The following is a 21,825-nucleotide window of genomic DNA, read 5'->3' as shown; positions in this document are numbered from 1 at the left end:
CTGAAATGGCCTGACTTAGTTTCCAATTTGTCATACAGACTGGGAACATCTCAGTCTATGCACTTCTTAACCATTTCCCTCATATTTACTGTCACGGCAGAGTAAAGTAAACCAGGCAGGAGCTCTTGTTTTGACGAAAGAACTGAATTTTCTAGTAGCCTTATGTTTTTGCGAACAAAATTATTCAACGTATGTCAGTGTTCATTTGAGTTCATTTTCATACAGTGTATAAGACATTTCAAAAATGAGTCGCTACTGCCTGGCATATTTTACTTTGCAGTGCTACTGTGAATGTTTCGTTAAATGAAAAATAATATTCTAGAATGATGCATAAAATGGAGTTATGCTGAACACAATGCGATTACATTCCTGAACGAGATTGTGTGTGAAATCAACGTGAAGAAAATGTTTTTTTAGGAAAATTCGGAATTTTGTTTTTGAACTCAATTTGTGTGTCACCGCCTTTCAACTCAGAGTTGTCTTAACCTGGTTCTTGCAGAACCTTGGTCAACACTTTGAAGTTTTAACGAACAAATTTGTTTAAGTTCCAGTTATGTTTGCTTCTGTGGATGACGGTCGGTTTTTTTCGGCCTTTCCAAATTTCTTTTTTTACCGTAGAAACCAATATAGGTTTCTTCCAAGGTCGTTCAAAATGTCAATCATCATCCACAGAGAAGCCAACACAACCTCACTTTGAAGTTTTAACGAACAAATTTGTTTAAGTTGCGGTTATGTTCGCTTCTGTGGATGACGGTCGTTGTTTTCGGCCTGTCAAAATTCGTTTTTACCGCACGATGGAAGAAACCAATACTCTCCCTAGCAACCAAACTACAATTATTAAGGTGGTAGATACGTTTATGAATCACTGCTACTTTGTTCGCTCGTGTTGTTGTTGTTGGTTTTAAGTCATATAAAAAATCATCGTTTCTCAAACTTATTTTCCCCCCAACATCGATTTTTTGAGAGAGTTTGAATGCTCGAGAGAGTATTGAAGAAACCTATCGCTGAACACGCTTTATGAATGGCAAGAGAATAGAAAATGTCACAGACGTTTCAATCCATTTGTTCCGAGAAATTCGATTGAGTGAAGTTGAACACATTGAAGTAGGTTCCAGTGTAATATGATTCATTTTCAACAACTACTTTATATGCAAAAATCATAGAACGTCATCGCGGACTCAAACCTTTTGAATAGCAGAGTGTTGGAGGTTTTGTATGGTTTTCAGTGACCGTGCGCTATTTTGAAAAGCAAAAGTGAGTAGAACTGAAGTTTAATCAATTTCCACACAGATGGCCATACTATTTGCCACTATTTTCTTATTGTCAAAAGTAAAATGTCAAAAATGTCAAAATTACAGTTTAATGAAAACATTTAGTTATTTAATGAGATCGCCGGGTGAAACAGGCAATAGAATTATTTATATCGAAGAAAAGCTGGAACGATTGAGCTCAATCGTTTATCTCCACACAGAGTTTTGAAAAAGTGAATCAACACAATTAATAGAAACTACCAGAAATCGTAGCGGAGTCAGTGGTAAGTGAAAAAAAAAACAAACAAAATTTTCTCCGACAATCTGTTCAACATGCAAAGAACCAAAAAGTACTTAGGATATGTCGCATAGGACATTTTTTCAGTTCAAGGAAACCCAAATTTGCAGACATTTACCAGTTGACCGCAAACTTACGCTACGAACTTTTCGGTGAACTTCGTTGAGTGGTCCCTTTAAAATAGAAAATTTCTTATTTTGCACAGCACTCTCTGCAGAGCTTTCGTTTCGCTCAATTTTCGTTCAGTTCAATCAGTACAAATCGAAAAAAAAAACATATTTTCTCTCTTTCTCTTTCAGCGATTCTCACGCCAAATACTCTGGCCGAATGTCGATTGTATGCGGACAATATGACCAAAGATTTCCTACGAATCGCTCTAGTCAGTCGGATTTTGTCGATTATTGGCCAGTTTATCTTCAACCATTTGATACCCGATCACAATGCTGGCGTATTCGAATCACCGTACGATGAAACGACAGTGTCCGTCGGCGACGCTCTGATCGAATTTCTCTTCGGCGGATTTCGTCGCTGGGATGCTCAATATTATTTACACATAGCCGAACATGGTTACACGTACGAGAACACGTTGGCATTCTATCCGTTGTATCCGATTTTCGTGAATCTGCTGACCAATGTTTTGCTGACCTTCGTGCCGGGAATTTCGTTTCGAGCCGGTGCTCTCGTATGTGGCGTTTTATTGAATGTGTTCTTCTTCTGTCTTGCCGCTTACTTTCTCGTCCAGCTGTCTAGACTGGTGCTGAAAAATGAACATATGTCGCTCACTGTCGGCTACTTGTTTTGCATCAATCCGGCCTCGGTGTTCTTTTCGGCACCGTATTCGGAAAGCTTATTTGCCGTGGTAACTTTTTCGGTAATTGCCGAATCAGTTCGCGGTAACATACTCTTGGCATTAGTTCCTCTGTCAATGGGAATCTTGTGTCGGTCGAACGGATTGATTAATATTGGATTTGTTCTCTACCAGGCCATTCGATTATTTTGGTTGGACAGGAGCTTTCAAGCCCGATTTAAATTGGCTGTCAAATTGTTGATAGTGTTGGTTGTGTCCGGTTTTACCTTTCTATCCATCCAACGGTATCATTTCTCGTTATTTTGCGTTAAGAGTTCGATTCGACATTCCAGCGAAATTGTCAACTATGCCAAGGCGAACGATTTCATCCTATCCGGAAACGGTTCGCTAATTTCGTCTCCATGGTGTGGAGCAAAACTACCATCCGCTTACACATACGTTCAGTCACACTATTGGAATGTGGGCCTGTTCAATTATTACGAATTCAAACAGATTCCCAATTTCATTCTTGCCATTCCTATTCTCTTCTTATTCCTAAAAATGTTGTACGCATACTATGCCAATGCATTCATTACCGTTAACCGATTCGGAACGAGAAAAGCCGTGAAAATGCTGTTCTTTGATGCAAACCTATCGACTGGCGGTTTAGTGTACATGGTTCATGTAACATTTCTAACGCTTGTCTGTGTGTTGTTCGTTCACATCCAAGTGACTACCAGACTGTTAGCATCGTCTAGTCCATGTCTGTACTGGTTTGCTGCGAATTATTTCAAAGCAACGCAACTTAATGGCAGGGCAAAATTAATTTTAATTTGGTTCGGCGGGTACACAGTTCTGGGTACGATTCTGTTTTCGAATAATTTGCCGTGGACGTGAATGGAACTATTAGCGATAAGAGCTTAAAATTGTGAAATGAAAGGAAAATTACAATAAAAAGATCATTTGATGAACGGACTTTCAAATGGCTAGCATTGAGTTTTACTAATACCGACGGTCGCCACGGCCTTTAACCCGAATTCACCGTTTTTCATGACAGAAAACGAACATTCTTCCCAAAATTTTGGTAGGAAAATAATCTCGGAAACTGTCTTTCATTGTAAGTAACACAGATGTTACCAAAACTAACAGCTACACGCTAATAGCCAACATTGCCAAATAATTTTAACCTGTAGCGCCATCTCTATTTTAAAGCATGGGTATGTGTGTAGGTAATGTAAATACGATCATTTTGGGCTATGTAACTCAAAAATAGGCTAAAACGGATGTTACACTCATTTCAGGTCATAGTAGAACACTTCTACCAGGTATTCTACACATTTGTAGAATCGTTAAAATTCTCCTGCTTGTGCCTCGACTAAGAAGGAACCAAGCCAAATGTCCTCTCTTCTCTGTAGCGAGCTATCAGTTAAAGCAATAGCATAGCCACTGAGTGGGACGACAGCTAGCCAAAGCACTGGTACGTCTGTCACAACGTAAACCGAAACCAATACAAATTCGCCTGGTCCACTACGTACAAAACACAGTTCAGAGCAAATGTGACTGATTTGTTTCGGAACATTGTTGACAGTTATTCACACTACTGCTGCTGTATGCATACACATTGAAAACAATCGACGCGCAACTTATTCATACAGAGCTGTGTGTATTCGCAATAATACCGGAAATTTTCCCTTCCAAACTATTTATGCGACAAAATCCAATCCAGGTTTAGTCATAAAATCGAAATGACTTTCCTGTTTGGGCCTCGACACAAACAGAACCGAGCCACCTGCCATCCCTTCTCTGCAGTATGCCATCACTTATCCACCCGCTGACCTCAGCCACCCTGTAGCTCGAAAGGTTTCGCGCATCGGAAAAGTCTAGCTGACAAGCCATATCCAAGGCAAACATGTAATTTTCCCTCACTGGAACGGTCCCGTTGGCGAACCATATCCAAGGCAAAAACTTCCGTTACACAAACCGATTGGAAGTTGAACCGGCGGTTGACACAAGGCAACAGAGTGTCAAAGCAACAACATAACTGCTGAGTGGGACATCAGCTAGGCATAGCAAAGCTTGTCGCAACTGCCTGTACACGATATTCCATTTCAATACAAATTCGCCTGACTTACCACGTACAAAACACAGTTCAGAGCAAATTTGACCGATTTACCTCGGAATATCGTTGACAGTTGATCACAAAACTGCTATTGTATACGTACATAATGTGCATTGAAGACAATCGACGCGCCATATTTGCCCATATACCAAGCTAAAATAATTCGGCCAGACTTTTTCCTTCCAAATTATTTCTGTGTGTCGAACATACCAGCTTTGAAACTGGATGTTTAATTCCTGAAATCAAATTACAGGCTCAGAAAGTAAAACTTTGACCACCCACATCACGGCAAATAATGAAATAATTGTTGAGAACAAAGAACATATTCGCCATGTGTGTATCGATGCGGTGCAAACATTTTACTTTAAATTCACGAAGAACAAGGCACAATATACGGCGAAAACACTAAAATTTAGGCACAAGCTCAAAATATAGACTTCGGCAACAGCACTAAATTAAACATTTCGGCTAATACCAGCCTTATTCTTAGCGGAACAGCTCAGCCTATCGCACTACGATGCTTACTCGACCGTGGTCTAAACTAAACTAAACGATTATAGATATTTCAATTGCGAACATTCTGGGTTATATTACTCCACAATTGGTCCAGAATACACCGAAGTTATAGCCAAGATGGTATTTTTTTACACACAGACGATTACAGCGCCATCTTTTTGTTGTTTTTTAGTTAGGACAAATTGTTTGTAGATCAGCCATAGTTCAAAGAAAATTTTGTTTACTTAAATCAGGTGGAAAATAGAAATTTCAACTCAAGGGAAATTACGGCCGTCAGTGCTATTCATTTTCCCACCTCAGATGCAACTTTGGGAGCATTTGTCGTGAAAAACGTTGTGCTGACCTTGAGAAAAAAGTAGGAAATTTAATTCGCTCGCGGGTGCCAAAAACACCTTCGAAATGAAATTTCCATTTTTTCCCTCGGTGAAGAAGAGTCATTCACATAAAACGTTGAAAAGTATGGTTTGTGTGTGAATTTTGTTGGCGCGAGGCGAAGCCGAGGTCAACAAACAGGCGAAAACGTGACTTTTCACCTATTCCGAGTGAGATTTCCCAAGCAAATTATCTTGTTTTCCCTAATGAGCAATTTTCAACCCTAGGGAAATCAAAAGCACGTAAAGTCTATGAAGGTCATTGATATTCAACAGTACACTTTGACAATATCGGTACCACAGCCAGATTTTGACGCAAAAGGCACAAAGCTATAACTTTGGGACTCTCTTTTTTTACTTGGTTTTATTTCTCACTTGAATGGGCAAATAGTCTCTTCATATTAACTTTGGCTATTTGCACAGTGTGCGACTTCAATTGTGAACCGTTTGAGGTTTATAACTCCGCAATAGATCATTTTCAAGGTCGTTCGAAATGCCATCCACGTTAGGAAATGCCATTCACGTTTAAAAAAATCTCATACAAATGAATGAATGAACGAAAAATTTAACGAAACGGAAGTGAGGTTACATCTTAAAGTACCGTATCTTGAAGATGATCCAGAATACGTCGAAGTTACAGCCGAAATGGTACTTTATTAAGACGGGCAATCACAGCACCCGTTTTGTATTTAGGTCATATTTTTGCAGATCAGGGTCTGATCATCAGACAGAGTTCTAAGAAAATTTAGAAATTTTATTTACATAAATCGGACTAAAAATGGATTTTATAAAGCACTTTTTAGTTTTCGACGTCATCTTGGTTTACAGCGCCCTCTGTTCTGTCACTAGACACCTTGAAATCATTTTTGAATTTTCAGTTCAGATTCACTTTTTACCCTTTTTACGTCGAATGAAAACATAAAAAAAGATTGGTTTCTCGGCTCATTCTTTTCCGTTGCAAGTAAATTACCTCATAAAACCTATAAGAGAACATAGCTAACGCCGACCCGTACGAAACACCTATTCGTATCAAAAGCCTTTAATGTGAAACTCTTCATTTCTCTTACTTCATTTTCTTCTCTGCTGAAAAACTATTCTCCCTTTAAAATCACTTACATTATCCACTCTTTGCCTTGTTATCATATACAACTAAATTGCCGGAGGCAATATAGACAGCCCCGCACGAAGACAAATTTCATAAATTCCTATTTAAACAGCTATATACCGCTATATTTAACTATCTTCTTCTTTTTCAGCCTGTTTCTATCCACTGCTGGATGTAGGCCTCTCCAACTTCTTTCCATTTCGTACGATCCATTGCCATTTGCTGCCAGTTTGTACCTGCAATATTCTTAATTCCGTTTGTCCATCTCTCTGGTGGTCTACCTATAGCTCGTCTTTTATATGGTCGCCAGTTCATGATCTTTTTGGTCCAACGTTCGTCTGTCCTTCTTGCAATATGTCCCGCCCAGCTCCATTTCAGAGATGCTATTCTTTCCATGACATCAACGACCCTGGTTTGTTGTCGAATCCATTGATTCGTCATTCTGTCTCTGAGTGTTATTCCAAGCATACTCCGTTCCATGGCTCTTTGTGTCACTCTCAATTTATCTTCGGATGCTTTCGTTAAAGTTAACGTTTCCGCTCCATAAGTGAGCACTGGAAGGACACAAGTGTCGAAAACTTTGCGTTTCAGACTATTATTCATTTTGCTTTTGAAAATTAGTCTGAGTTTTCCGAACGCTGCCCATGCAAGACCAATCCTACGTCTTATTTCTGCAGTTTGGTTGTCCAGACCTAACTTCAGTTTATGTCCTAGATATACATAGCTGTCGACTCGTTCAATGACAGTGTCACCAATTTTGATTTCTCTATCGTCCCCGATATTGGTCATGACTTTTGTTTTCGATAAGTTCATCTTGAGGCCAACTTTGCTCGCCTCTTCACTTAACTGTTGTAGCATAAGCTGACCCTGACCTAGATTCGCTGCTATCGGTACAATGTCATCAGCGAAGCGGAGATTGCTCAGGTACTCTCCATTTATCTTTAATCCCATTTTACTCCAGTTTAACTTCCTAAAAATACTCTGCAGAATCGCCGTGAATAATTTCGGTGAAATGGTGTCACCCTGCCTTACACCTCGGCCAATTCTGAATTTCTCCGTGCTCTTATGAAGTTTTATACATGAAGTAGCATTTTTGTACACATATCGAATTGTGTTGGAGTACCTTGAGTCTACTCTACATTCGTCTAATGCGTCCAATATCGACCATGTTTCCACTGAATCGAAAGCTTTTTCGAAGTCTATGAATAGCAAGACTATGTCGATGTTGTATTCACGACACTTCTCAATAAGCGTTCTCATCACCTGCAAATGGTCGTTTGTGCTGAAACCAGATCTGAAAGCAGCTTGTTCAACAGGTTGGTAGAAGTCGAACTTGTTAGTGTTCCTCTTCGTAATGATTTTCATAAACAACTTGTAGAGTGTTGACAATAGGCTTATGGGTCGGTAATTTTCCAGCTTTGTTATGTCTCCTTTTTTATGCAGCAATGTAATTACCGCATTTTCCCAGGCTTCTGGTACTTCTTCCCATTGGAGACATTGATTAAACAAAGCCGTGATTGCCTTTAATAATGAGTCTCCACCTAGTTTAATGGCTTCCACTGGAACACCATCTTCTCCGGGAGACTTTTTGTTTTTCATCTCGGCTACTGCAGCTTTGACTTCATCAACAGTTATGTCGGGCATATCCTCCGATCCCACGTTTCTTATTATTGGTCTATCTTCGGTTTCTTCCGTTGGGCTCTGTCTTGCTGAAGAAAACAAATTCTCATAAAATTCTGTTGCAATGTTTAATATCGCATTTCGATCCGTTTGGATCGTTCCTGTTTTGTCTCGTAATTTGAAGATTTCTTTTTTGGCGTTTGTCATTTTTCTTCGTAGGACTTTCATATTGCAGTTAGCTTCAATTATGTTTTGAGCCAATTGGACATTATATTTTCTTTCATCTGATCTCCTTGCTTTGTTGATACTTTTAGACATATTTAACTATATTTCACTATAAATAAACATTTCACAGATAAATATGATATTATATAGCTCTATATGCCTGTATATAGCTCAATATAGCTGTATATAGGTATATATAGATGTCCGTATATGGAATCCCTGAAACCCCACACACTTAACACATTATTTCCATGTTAACAGAAACTCTCTAAGTATCATTTTTCCCAAGATATTTCTATTTGACTAAAATCCAATATGGCCGCCGGCAGCCATTTTGTTAGGAGACCGGAAATAGTACCGACGCTTTACATTCGTTAATACCTTTCAAACAAAAAAAAATTCATGAAATTCGGTCAAAATTTACTCGAGATATTGTCAAAATACACCACGTTCACTGTACTTCCGAGTAGCCAGATAAGAGCTCACTCCAAGAGACCTAGCTCACGCTCCGGAGAACATAATTTCATTAATTTTTTTTTCCCTGATTGGTACGGTCAATACCTATCTAATAAAGCTAAAACAGACGAAATATGTTCAAATGTGGCCGACCTACAAGCAAAAACTGCTTGCCGCCCTGTGCCTGTTCCACACCAAGGGGTCTAACTCACGAGTCGGTCATCCGATTTCCATAAACTTTTTTTTTGTGGATCGGTATTGTAAATACCTTTTATTTGACGTATCACTTATTATCACTTATTGGGCCACAGCTCGGGAGGGGTCGATCCAAAATCACTCATCTTCGAACTTAGCCTGTCTTTTGACATTACCAAACGGAAAAAAAAAGAATTTTCAAAATCGGATCGTTTTACTCAAGTTATCGAGCAGACAGACAGACGGACAGACGGACATTTTTTTTTCGCGGATTTGGCATCTCTAGACAACCACAATAGGTTTCCCCTTACTCAGGGAGTCCAATTCGACGTGTTACAAACGTATGCGTAAACCTATAAGACTCCAGTACTTCGTACGGGTCTAAAAATGAAATTTTTAATCATTCGACTTTTGCGAAAAAACACCATTTTACATCTACATTACATTTACAATATTGATGTGTGTATTACACACTGTGTAATCCGTGTAAACCACATTCACTTCAAATACGTAAAATTTGCAAAACAAACGGAAAGTAAACAACACGATCGTATCAATGAACTTACATCACACACACAAACACACACATAGAATCATAGCCGCACAACATGCACAACACACTATACTTGCTATACTTTCAATTTTTCTCTTCTTCTTTTCTTTCGCTCAGTTATATCGTACATACTCACCATAACTCGATGGCTGAGTGGTTAGTGTCGTTGCTTTGAAGAAATTTACGTTCGATGTGCTTAGGTTCGAAATCTCATGGGGGGCATGTAGAAAAAAAAATTATTGTAAAATCGTACGCCTTGATTTACTGTGGCAGGAATCATATGTTCTAAATAACAATGCATTCCAATCAGTCAAGGTCAGACTATTCACCAAACTCGATACGCCGTACTTATAACTCAGGTCCTCAATACCTGAGCCAAAGTCCATAATAAATTGAGTTACAATTTTTTTTTTAATATTCCCTTGACTGTCAAGTCTAGGATCTAACGTCAGTAAATGAGTCTTAACGTGCAGTACGTTCTATGACTGTGAATCGACCTAATTATCTGAAAGTAAATTTATTTCCTGCCTGAAATTACAATCAGGGCATACATTCTTCTACCGAGGAAGTGACAGTCAGATGCTGATGCACGGTGTCGGATTGTTCATAAACAAGCGGTGGTCGGATCGCATAATTCACACGAAAAGCATATCCGATCGAGTGATATACGTAATCCTGAAGATAAATAACAGATACAGTGTCAAATTAATTCAGGTTTACGCACCCACGTCCACCCATGATGACGAAGAAGTAGAAAGATTCTATGAAGATGTCGAGAAAGCTCTGGACGAAAACCCTTCACATTACCAATATCTAATCGGTGATTTCAATGCGAAGCTGGGAAAACGAGAAGAAGACTCCGAAGTTTCTGTTGGTAGTTTTAGCAACGACCAAAGAAATGAGCGTGGAAATACTTTACTCAACTTCTTACAGCAACACAATTTGTACGCAATGAATTCATTTTTTGCAGGAAAGCCTCAACGGAAATGGACTTGGGCTAGTGCAGATGGTGTAACGAAAAATGAGATCGATTACATCATAACTGGCTGTAAGTCAACCGTTAAGAACGTTACGGTCCTAAACAATTTTTCAACCGGTAGTGATCACCGAATGGTTCGTGCAAGAGTCACGTTAAATACCAGATTTCAAAGATCACAACTAGTTCAGAAAAGTGAAAGGATTGACGTACAACGGCTTTACACACAAAATGAAGAATTTGCTACGAAAATGACTGCCGAATTAGATAACGTCAACAATCAATGTGAAACATTGGACGAATTGAATACCAAAATCGTCGATACAATAATGGGTTTCATGAAATCCAAATGCAAATCCGTCCAAGGGAAAGAATCAAAACTCAGCAGAGAAACATTAGACCGGATCGCAAGCAGAGCAGAGTTGGTAAAAAACGGAGGACGAGATTCGGTGGAATACCGGAACCTGTCTAAAAGTATCAACAAAGCAAGGAGATCAGATGAAAGAAAATATAATGTCCAATTGGCTCAAAACATAATTGAAGCTAACTGCAATATGAAAGTCCTACGAAGAAAAATGACAAACGCCAAAAAAGAAATCTTCAAATTACGAGACAAAACAGGAACGATCCAAACGGATCGAAATGCGATATTAAACATTGCAACAGAATTTTATGAGAATTTGTTTTCTTCAGCAAGACAGAGCCCAACGGAAGAAACCGAAGATAGACCAATAATAAGAAACGTGGGATCGGAGGATATGCCCGACATAACTGTTGATGAAGTCAAAGCTGCAGTAGCCGAGATGAAAAACAAAAAGTCTCCCGGAGAAGATGGTGTTCCAGTGGAAGCCATTAAACTAGGTGGAGACTCATTATTAAAGGCAATCACGGCTTTGTTTAATCAATGTCTCCAATGGGAAGAAGTACCAGAAGCCTGGGAAAATGCGGTAATTACATTGCTGCATAAAAAAGGAGACATAACAAAGCTGGAAAATTACCGACCCATAAGCCTATTGTCAACACTCTACAAGTTGTTTATGAAAATCATTACGAGGAGGAACACTAACAAGTTCGACTTCTACCAACCTGTTGAACAAGCTGCTTTCAGATCTGGTTTCAGCACAAACGACCATTTGCAGGTGATGAGAACGCTTATTGAGAAGTGTCGTGAATACAACATCGACATAGTCTTGCTATTCATAGACTTCGAAAAAGCTTTCGATTCAGTGGAAACATGGTCGATATTGGACGCATTAGACGAATGTAGAGTAGACTCAAGGTACTCCAACACAATTCGATATGTGTACAAAAATGCTACTTCATGTATAAAACTTCATAAGAGCACGGAGAAATTCAGAATTGGCCGAGGTGTAAGGCAGGGTGACACCATTTCACCGAAATTATTCACGGCGATTCTGCAGAGTATTTTTAGGAAGTTAAACTGGAGTAAAATGGGATTAAAGATAAATGGAGAGTACCTGAGCAATCTCCGCTTCGCTGATGACATTGTACCGATAGCAGCGAATCTAGGTCAGGCTCAGCTTATGCTACAACAGTTAAGTGAAGAGGCGAGCAAAGTTGGCCTCAAGATGAACTTATCGAAAACAAAAGTCATGACCAACATCGGGGACGATAGAGAAATCAAAATTGGTGACACTGTCATTGAACGAGTCGACAGCTATGTATATCTAGGACATAAACTGAAGTTAGGTCTGGACAACCAAACTGCAGAAATAAGACGTAGGATTGGTCTTGCATGGGCAGCGTTCGGAAAACTCAGACTAATTTTCAAAAGCAAAATGAATAATAGTCTGAAACGCAAAGTTTTCGACACTTGTGTCCTTCCAGTGCTCACTTATGGAGCGGAAACGTTAACTTTAACGAAAGCATCCGAAGATAAATTGAGAGTGACACAAAGAGCCATGGAACGGAGTATGCTTGGAATAACACTCAGAGACAGAATGACGAATCAATGGATTCGACAACAAACCAGGGTCGTTGATGTCATGGAAAGAATAGCATCTCTGAAATGGAGCTGGGCGGGACATATTGCAAGAAGGACAGACGAACGTTGGACCAAAAAGATCATGAACTGGCGACCATATAAAAGACGAGCTATAGGTAGACCACCAGAGAGATGGACAAACGGAATTAAGAATATTGCAGGTACAAACTGGCAGCAAATGGCAATGGATCGTACGAAATGGAAAGAAGTTGGAGAGGCCTACATCCAGCAGTGGATAGAAACAGGCTGAAAAAGAAGAAGAAGAAATTTTTTTCCAGTTTTTTTGATGAGAACCAATTTTAGAACTTTTTCCAAACTTTACTCCCAGACTAATATAACTAGGCGCTAGTTATTGAGTCCACCTCTTGGTATGGGTCATAAGGAGACATTCATTTTCTGTTTAAGAAGAAAGTTTAAAATGCCAATTATTTTTGGATGTTTGTCCACTTCCTGCGTTATTATCTCCGAATCTATGCCTTCAATTGTTCCTTTTTACAATTGTTTTTAACTCATTGTAGTGTGTCTAGGCTTACGTATTTTATGGCCTTAATTATTCTCCAAAATTTGAGTTTTGAAGTAAAAATGAAAGAACGTTTTAATATCTTTTGACAACTTTACCGGACAAGTGACCTGAACCATAGGTTGGGACTAAAATGATTCCCTTGGCTATCGCACTCTGACAAATTTTTAATTTGCATTAATTGACAATCAAGCGATACTGACGAAAGTTTTCATTTTCTTTGCAGCACCCAGCCCAGCATTCAAGTGTTGCAATGAGTAGAATCGAATCAGATCGGTCAGACGGAAGCAATCACAAACGAAGAAAAACGTACCATTCTGACCATACCAGCGAGGAGACAAATTTGATAAATTTTTCTTTTCTGAACCATAAGCACGAGTTGAATAAAGTGCTGAACGGTACACGAACCAGAGACCTATTGGTCAAAGATCCGAAAGATTTTTGGCTATTTTTGGGAAAGTACGAAAATCTCCTTAAGCGTAGTGGCCAATGTATTCTACCAATACCGGTGGCAACGGGTGACAATGAAGCATCCAGCAGTTTTAACAAATCGTTTTTCACGTGCATCAAACTATGTACTCCGTTCGAAGAGTTGTTGGGTAGATTGCCGAGTTATCAACGATCGGAAGTGACCGAACTGAAATTGGGACAATTTTTACAAATTGTCACCCACTACTTGGACTTTAAGCAGAAGGAACGGTTTACGAAACTGAAAAAATTGAGGAAAACTCAGGCCAACTTGCCGGTCGCTCAATTTAGAAATGAAATTGTGTCAGCTGTAAGAGAAGAACAGGTGGTGTTCATTGCAGGCGACACTGGTTGCGGTAAATCGACGCAAATTCCTCAGTTTCTACATCAGGCGGGATTTCAGAGCATAGGTTTGTGGATGGTGACGATGCTATTGATGCCATTGCTCAAAGGGCAATCATCTCCCTGTTGTCAATAAAATGTTTCGTTTCGTTTCAGCTTGTACTCAACCGAGACGTATCGCTTGCATATCGTTATCGAAGCGCGTGTCCCACGAAATGCTTTGCGAGTATGGGACGAAAGTCGGTTTTCAAATTCGCTTTGAACGGAGTAAGAGTTTGAAAACGAAAATTCTTTTCATCACCGAGGGTCTGCTTTTGCGACAGGTTTGCCTATAGCACTTTTGCATAGTAGACGGAGAGCCCACTTGACTTTACTTTACACGCGACTTTAGAGGGCGATTTGAAATGTATGTAGAGATATGCCCTGAAGGGTAGTGGTCCGCAGAAGCCAATACTCGCAATGTTTTTGATCATCCGCCACTAGCCACACAAGCATCGAGAATTTTTTTGACGATAGCTTTGGCTTCTGAGGTCCAATACCTTCCAGGGCACACATCAAAAATGTCCGCTGCAAAATGCGTCCCAATGTTGGAGAAGAATTCTGATTGAAGGCATTTCGTGCCCGATCAGACCAGTTAAAAAGTCGAAATCTTAGCGTGGCGAGCGTGGTCTCTCCGCCTTTAACTGGATTTTTCAATAAAATTTTTCCAATACCCCACACAGCTGTCAAATGAATCCAGTTTGTCCCAGTACGATGTCCTGGTTCTTGACGAAGGTATCCGACCACTTAATTACCCACCAAATGCTTGCCACTAAAAATCTCTCTCTCTCTCTCTCTCTCTATCCAGTTCATGAACGTCACTTGCACGGGGATTTTCTTCTCGGAGTTGCAAAATGTATACTGAAACAACGACCGGAACTCAAACTGGTCCTGATGAGTGCAACGATCAACATAAAACTGTTCAGCGACTACTTTGCCGAAGAAAATGCTCGAGTCATTGAGGTGCCCGGTCGTTTGTATCCGATCAAAATGCACTATATGCCGCAAGTGCAAGATAGTGCTGGTAGTAGCCGACAAAGCAAAAGCAATCGCATAAGTCCGGAACCGTTCATCCAGATCATGCAATTGATTGACAACAAGTATCCGCCGACAGAGAAGGGCGATCTGTTAATATTCATGAGCGGTTTGAATGAGATCACATCGGTGGTCGATGCTGCCAAAGAGTATGCCGAGAAGAGTAACAATTGGATCATATTACCGTTGCACAGCAGTCTAAGTATTGCCGATCAGGACAAGGTATGACAGACAAGACACAGAAACTGTAGAGCAAATTTACTCACTCAGAGACCCGTAGGTTTTCGACTATCCACCGGATGGTGTTCGTAAGTGTGTCATTGCCACCAATATTGCGGAAACTTCCATCACTATAGACGGCATCCGATTCGTAATCGATTCCGGGAAGGTACAGTTGCAACGGATGCCTCGACTGTTTCGCCACATTTTCTAATCGAATTGTCGTGCTCGTTTAGATGAAAGAGATAAGCTACGATCAAGCATCGAAAATGCAACGTTTGAAGGAATTCTGGATATCAAAGGCATCGGCCGATCAACGAAAAGGACGTGCTGGACGTACAGGTCCTGGTGTGTGCTATCGCCTGTACAGCCAAAAAATATTCGAAGAATTCGATGAATTTTCAACGGCTGAAATCAATCGAGTACCTCTGGAATCGCTGCTACTGCAAATGATCTCGATGGGCTTACCGAATGCCAGACTATTTCCGTTCATCGAACCTCCGCCGGCTGATAGTTTAGAGCAGTCGATTTACTCGTTGAAAAAACATGTAAGAGTCGAACCGACCACCGAGGACCATTCTAATGCCCGTTAATTTGCAGGATGCTCTAACGCAAGACGAAAAACTTACACCTCTCGGACAAACGCTATCTCGATTGCCAGTGGACATTAGCATCGGCAAAATGCTACTGATGGGATGTGTGTTCCAGCAGCTACAGCCGGTTTTAACTTTAGCAGCAGCCCTTAGTGTACAGACACCGTTTACGAATCGAGCTTTTCGTGATCCAGAATGTGAGGTAGGTGCCCTCAAATGGAATCTCTACCAGCGAAAATAACAGATGATGGCATTGCTGTCGCGTCGGTAAATCCGAACTGTTATCGTGTTTCAGTCTAAAAAAAAACGTTAAGAGCCGCAGGCTGATTCAGTTCCATTTTAGCGAGCTCGAAAGGACCTGGAATCCGATCACGGCGATCCGATTACCGTTCTGAACAGCTACAAAGAATGGCTGGAATTGAAAAATGCGGCGTTCAATCGTGACCACGTCGAAAACACAAAGACTTGGTGCCGTCGTCGTGGATTGGAGGAGCAACGATTCTACGAAATAACAAAGCTGCGAAATCAGTTCCAGGACCTGTTGAACGATTGTGGACTAACGGAAATGGTGGACACCAGTCAAATGAGCAGCGGCGAACGGGCGATACGGCACGGAGAATTACGTCAATTGAAGGAATTGAGACGTGCGCATAAAATGGAGGCGCCGAAGAAACGAAAACTGCTCAAGTCGGATACATGGGGCTTGGACGGTGAGGATCACGACGATAAGACGGTCGATATACGGGACGTGGAGTTTCGTTTGAGTCATGATTCGTCAAAGATCAATGTGAGATTTCTGTTGTTCGGTTCGGCCGCACTTTTCAGCTCGTAAAACGAATCATTTCCATTTACAGAATCTTCTCCAAGGCTCAACGGCCTGTTCCTATCGTGACCTGATGACATTGAAACTGATATTGATCAGCGGACTGTATCCTCAAATTGCAATTCCAGACGAATTCAACTATTGCAAGGTAGACGGTTTGCTCTACATTCAGTTTGCCGTATCCGAATTTCGCAATCAAATTTCAGAGTCCGAGTCAGCAGTTCTACCATACCGAACACAAACCGTTCGCCTGCCTCCATCCAATGGGTTTCTTCGCAAATAATCCGGCAATGCTGCAACTAGCCGAACCGGATATCATCGAAAAGTCCGGTTCGTATAAGTCGAAGCTGCCGTTGAGTTCACGCCATCAGCTACTGTGTTATTTGTCCCTGTTGGAAACCACAAAACCGTATCTCATGAACACGATGCGTTTGCCGGCTGCGCAGACCTTGATGCTGTTTGCCCATTCAATTGAAACGAATTCGACGTTTTCTAGGTAGGTAGGTCCGGTGAGACGGATACACTTGCCATTAACGTTGCGTGATGATGTGATTTTGACAGAATAATCTGCGATTCTTGGCTGTGTTTGGACTTTCCTTTGCACGAATCGGGGCAGACATTGCTACTGAAAGCGTCGAATTTACGGAGACAATGGAACAAATGTCTCGCCACGAAATTGGACGGTTGGTTTCATTATAATCAATCCAGAGAAATGATAACAGATGGCGTTGCTTACTGGGGTAGCGCCATCTCTTATCATTTCTATGAATCAATCAAGTTTCGGGCTTTAATTCTCAAGATTTTTCTCTTCTAACTTCAAGCGATGAAAGATAACGTCGAAAATGCATTAGACAAGGGACAAAAGACGACATCGAATCAGTTGATCGAAAGAGAATTGTGGCATAATCTGGCAACGTATATGAACAGTGAAATACCGTACACCATTAAGCGGCTGCTACCAGCGGATCTTAAAGTAATTTCTCTCATTGACACAATGCTCCCCGAGAAGTGTGACGACTTAATTTATCTGCTTAAAATCTCAGACGTTGTACGATACATCAAGCATTCCCGAAAGTGACTTACTGGACGGAGTGAACCCATTCGCAAATGACTTCAAGTGTACGGTAAATTCGAACAAGGGCGGGATTTTCCTTACCGAAAACATTTGCTATGGATGGTAAGTACTACGCCGAGATATGCTTTATACTGTCTAAGAATTAAAATTTTCCGATTGGAGATCGTCAAAGTTTACTGCTGGTACTCATGAAAGAACCAGCAAATGAAAAGTGAACGCATCCATGACTCTCTCTCTCTCTCTCTTGAGTGAGACAGAGTCGAATTTGTGAAATAAACGAGCCGTCAGAACAGTCGGAGCGTTTGCTGCGACTGAGCCCCGTACGAACCCGTACATCTATTGCGCACGTGACCCTAGTGCGTCTGTCACCCTAGTTGAAGTCAAATTATTATGAAATGTGTACATCTTACAAATTGCGCATAGCGCAATTACGAAGCCCCGTACGACGTTCCTTTCAAATGTAACACAAATTTAAAGTTGACCTAAAATTTTAATTTATTGAGAGGCCTAAGGCCTAGTTACGGCCTTAGTCCAACGACCCAAATTTAATTTTTTTTCAACATCATTACATTCGGCCTTCGATTACCTTCCAAATGAAACAAAAATTAGGAAAATCGGACGAAATTTACTCGAGTTATATGCAAAACACACTTAGGGCCGTGTAGCGGGCTTAGTCCAAGGACCCAATTTTAATTTTTTTTTCCAACAACATTCTATTTGGTGTTCGATTACCTTTCAAATGAAACAAAATTTAGGAAAATCGGATCAAATTTACTCGAGTTATATGCAAAACACACTTAGGGCCGTGGAGAGGCCTTAGTCCAAGGACCCAAATTTTAAATTTCTTTTCAACAACATTCTATTCGATGTTCAATTACCTTTTAAATGAAACAAAAATTAGGAAAAACGGATGAAATTTACTCGAGTTATATGCAAAATACACTTAGGGCCGAGTAGCGGCCTTAGTCCAAGGACCCAAATTTTAAATTTTTTTTCAACAACATTCTATTCGATGTTAAATTACCTTTTAAATGAAACAAAGATTAGGAAAAACGGATGAAATTTACTCGAGTTATATGCAAAATACACTTAGGGCCGAGGAGCGGCCTCAGTCCAAGGACCCATTTTTTTTTCAACAACATTCTATTCCTCGTTCGATTACTTTTCAAATGAAACAAAAATTAGGAAAATCGGATCAAATTTACTCGAGTTATATGCAAAATACTCTTAGGGCCGAGGAGCGGCCTCAGTCCAAGGACCTAATTTTCAAACATTTTTCTCACCACATTCTTTTCGGTATTCAATTACCTTTCATATAAGACAAAAATTAGCAAAATTGGATGAGATTTACTCGATCTATACGCAAAATACACTTAGGGCCGAGGAGCGGCCTCAGTCCAAGGACCCAAATTTAAAACGTTCTTCGCCACATTATATTCGGGCTTCGATTACCTTTCAAATGAAACAAAAATCACGAAAAAAGGATGAAATTTACTCGAGTTATATGCAAAATACACTTAGGGCCGAGTAGCCTTTCACTTCTAGGGCCCTAACTCACGGGCCATTCACCCGATTTTAATAAACTTTTTTTCCTGGATCGGTCGGAACATTACCTATCTTTTGCCGTTTCATTTACATTTCCAACGTTTTTTTTGCCGTAAATATCCCCAAAAGACCTTAAAGCACTTAGGCGGCCCTAACTCACCTAAATATGCCCATCTTCGAACTTAGCCTCACTATTTTGACTATCTTTCAGGGAAAAAAAATTTTTGAAATCGGATTTGATTTACTCAAGATATCGACGTGACGGACAGACGGACAGACAAAATTTTTATTGCGGATTCGTCATCTATGAACATAGGCAAACATTTTGCCCTTACCGTCTGCTTCGAATTCCATCAATTACACGCGGCATCGTAATCCTATAAGCCCCTTTGTACTTCGTACGGGGCTAAAAACTGCACATCTCTGGGATCGAACACGGGTCCTCTCACTCGCCATGACAATTCCCATGAGCTAAATCGTTCTTACCTGAAGTAAAATACCTTTGTTCGAGAGCTATCAGAAGCAGCCCTGGATTCATGTCTAACTATACTCAATCGATAGCTAATAATGCTGGGCTAATACTACTGTCATACAAATTATATTAGTCCGAAACTCCTGACTTCTAGAATTTGTCATCCCACACAAAGGACTTTGTTCGAGAACTACTTTAAGTCAGCCTTGGACGCATGTCTCATTATACTCAATCGATTTCTAATAGTGCTAGGCTAATACTGACCCTATAGCTCGCATAAGTAGAAGTTGTGCTGGCGTATACCAGTAATAAAGTTTAATAATCATTGAAGTGAGAAGTGTGCCCTGGTGGGTCACCAAGGTTAACTTCAATGAAAATGGTGGACGTCTTGATCTCGTTACTCCTAACACCACTCGGAACCATAAATTTACTTACTTTTTTGGTTCAAGTGTCAAGGAAACCGACTGGAGCATCGAAATGGCCAATGAAATTGTTTCCACCGTTTGGGAGTGCCCAAATTGTCATAGGCCCTTCAACATAACCGGATTGCAAAGATTACGGCACACTTTGGGTATAATTTCATGCGTTCAGATTGCAATTCAAATAACCGAAAATTTCAACAACAAAAAATTTACAGAATGCAAACCTATGGACGAACAGACGACAGTCGATGCGAATGAAAATAGTTCAGTCGTTGCAGGACCGTCAAGCGGCAAGGAATTCGTTTGCAATGTCTGTAACAAGAAAATGTACCTGAAAAGTATTGACATTTTGAAGCATAAGAAAACGTGCAAATAGAAGTGTTTTCGGTTGTTTTATTTTGTGAGCAGAGGTGCAACGAGATCCGGTAAGAGCAGAGACCTAACTTAGCCCCTGACTAAAATCCAAAAAGTATTTGAATATTTCCATTTCCACTATGTATAAAGTTTGCTTGAAGCTTTGTCTCTTCGCACAACTGTCACCTTCACGGACGCTTGGTTTATTTACATGAAAATTCAACTTGACGAAAATAATGTACTTCTGTCAAGTTAGATTTTTCTTATGAAAACACCAAGCGTCCCAGTAGTTGCCAGCTCGCGAAGTGCTGTGTAATAGCACAGATCAAGAGAATTGAAAAATTGGTATACCGACTAGACTAATACGGAAAAGTTAAACAGGACGCATGAGTTTCTATCAACGTTATTTGGCACGTAAATTTCTTTGTATGATTGACGTTTTTGATGCATTTACCGCATTTGCCCAAAACGCCCTTCGGGGAAATCGGCACTGAACATCAAAACTGATCCATCAATCTACCCAAACTACCCAATTTTCCTCTCTCCACCACAGGTCTCCCTCCACCACAGGTCCCAGGCGACACTAGTGACTGTTTCATCTGGAATTGAGGCAGTTTAGCTCAGTATAGTGTTTAAATATTCGTTTTTTGATGATTTCTCTGAACCAAAATCTTTTTAAAAAAAGGTAAAACCATTAAAGCTCGCAAAAATGTGTTACCTTTAAAGGAAAAATTGGTTTGTGAGTCATAACTTAACCCACTTGGAGAAACCTTTGCAGATTGTGTAAAATGTGATCTGCACAGGTTTCTCCAGGTGCGTTAACTTATCACCCACAAATCAATTTTTTCTTTAAAAGTAACACATTTTTGCGTGTTCATATTTTCCCGCCCAAATTAAGGCTACAAACATTTATTATTGTTACTCAAAGCCAATACATTTTAACACAAAACGATGGTCCCACTTTTTCCAGAAAGAACGCGGATACGAAGTCACCATCGAGAATATATTATTCTTTCGCACAAATTTAGGCTACAATTTAGCGTTGTGTCGATTCGTCTAGGTTCTACATCTAAATTTCGTAATTGGTGCATATGGACACACGTCATAGCACCGTAAACAAAAACAAATAAATTTTCGCTTCTTATTGATTTATTTGAGACATATTAGCGTTAATTAGTTAAATTCTTGTGATAATTTGATACACGGAAATTTGCCAAAATTCTAGGAATTAACGTTCCAAGAAGTATACAACTTGCGTCGATCAATAAGGCCAATATTTGTTGAAGTTTACGAATTGTTTTTTTTTTTTAATCTTTAAGCATTTGCATTTTTAGTAGTTTAAAAAAAAATTCTAAATATAGTCCTACTATTCCTACACCTACAGAGATACCTGAGTATATTTTGGTCAGATCTAGACAAGAGCTACAGTCAAAGGCAGTCAA

The 21,825-nt window shown here is 40.1% G+C and overlaps 2 protein-coding genes across 3 annotated transcripts; both read left to right on the top strand.

Moving 5' to 3' along the window:
• The first annotated feature begins 1,424 nt into the window (after positions 1-1,424).
• LOC119074319 (probable ATP-dependent RNA helicase DHX34) lies at positions 1,425-20,432 on the top strand. Of its 2 annotated transcripts, XM_037180378.1 has the most exons (17): positions 1,425-1,534; positions 13,223-13,514; positions 13,587-13,874; positions 13,963-14,129; positions 14,529-14,580; positions 14,654-15,102; positions 15,161-15,268; positions 15,336-15,647; positions 15,700-15,894; positions 16,036-16,479; positions 16,547-16,663; positions 16,722-17,011; positions 17,077-17,198; positions 17,337-17,488; positions 17,559-17,692; positions 20,057-20,178; positions 20,245-20,432. In XM_037180378.1, exons 2-17 carry the CDS (start codon positions 13,250-13,252, stop codon positions 20,403-20,405), a joined length of 3,378 nt encoding a protein of 1,125 aa, XP_037036273.1. In that variant the 5' UTR covers positions 1,425-1,534; positions 13,223-13,249; the 3' UTR covers positions 20,406-20,432. The 2 variants fall into 2 exon arrangements, with proteins under 2 accessions (XP_037036273.1, XP_037036272.1); XM_037180377.1 differs by having other exon boundaries at positions 13,223-13,874.
• LOC119074343 (GPI mannosyltransferase 2) lies at positions 1,427-3,340 on the top strand. The gene is made up of 3 exons (XM_037180436.1): positions 1,427-1,529; positions 1,626-1,636; positions 1,858-3,340. Exon 3 carries the CDS (start codon positions 1,898-1,900, stop codon positions 3,230-3,232), a length of 1,335 nt encoding a protein of 444 aa, XP_037036331.1. The 5' UTR covers positions 1,427-1,529; positions 1,626-1,636; positions 1,858-1,897; the 3' UTR covers positions 3,233-3,340.
• Positions 20,433-21,825: the final 1,393 nt, after the last annotated feature.

Source organism: Bradysia coprophila, unplaced genomic scaffold (genome assembly GCF_014529535.1).
Source record: "Bradysia coprophila strain Holo2 unplaced genomic scaffold, BU_Bcop_v1 contig_151, whole genome shotgun sequence".
Classification (NCBI taxonomy): Eukaryota; Metazoa; Arthropoda; class Insecta; order Diptera; family Sciaridae; genus Bradysia; species Bradysia coprophila.
Note: the sequence above shows the minus strand (reverse complement) of the source record. Positions and strands in the feature narration are given on the sequence as shown.

What these genes read in the sequence shown, in the direction of transcription:
- LOC119074343 (XM_037180436.1), top strand. Translation starts at nt 1,898, where the DNA reads ATGACCAAAGATTTCCTACGAATCGCTCTAGTCAGTCGGATTTTGTCG.
- LOC119074319 (XM_037180377.1), top strand. Translation starts at nt 13,250, where the DNA reads ATGAGTAGAATCGAATCAGATCGGTCAGACGGAAGCAATCACAAACGA. An exon ending in TTTACTCGTTGAAAAAACAT is followed by an intron (nt 15,648 to 15,699) that starts GTAAGAGTCGAA and finishes GTTAATTTGCAG; the next exon opens with GATGCTCTAACGCAAGACGA. An exon ending in AAGATTACGGCACACTTTGG is followed by an intron (nt 20,179 to 20,244) that starts GTATAATTTCAT and finishes AAAAATTTACAG; the next exon opens with AATGCAAACCTATGGACGAA.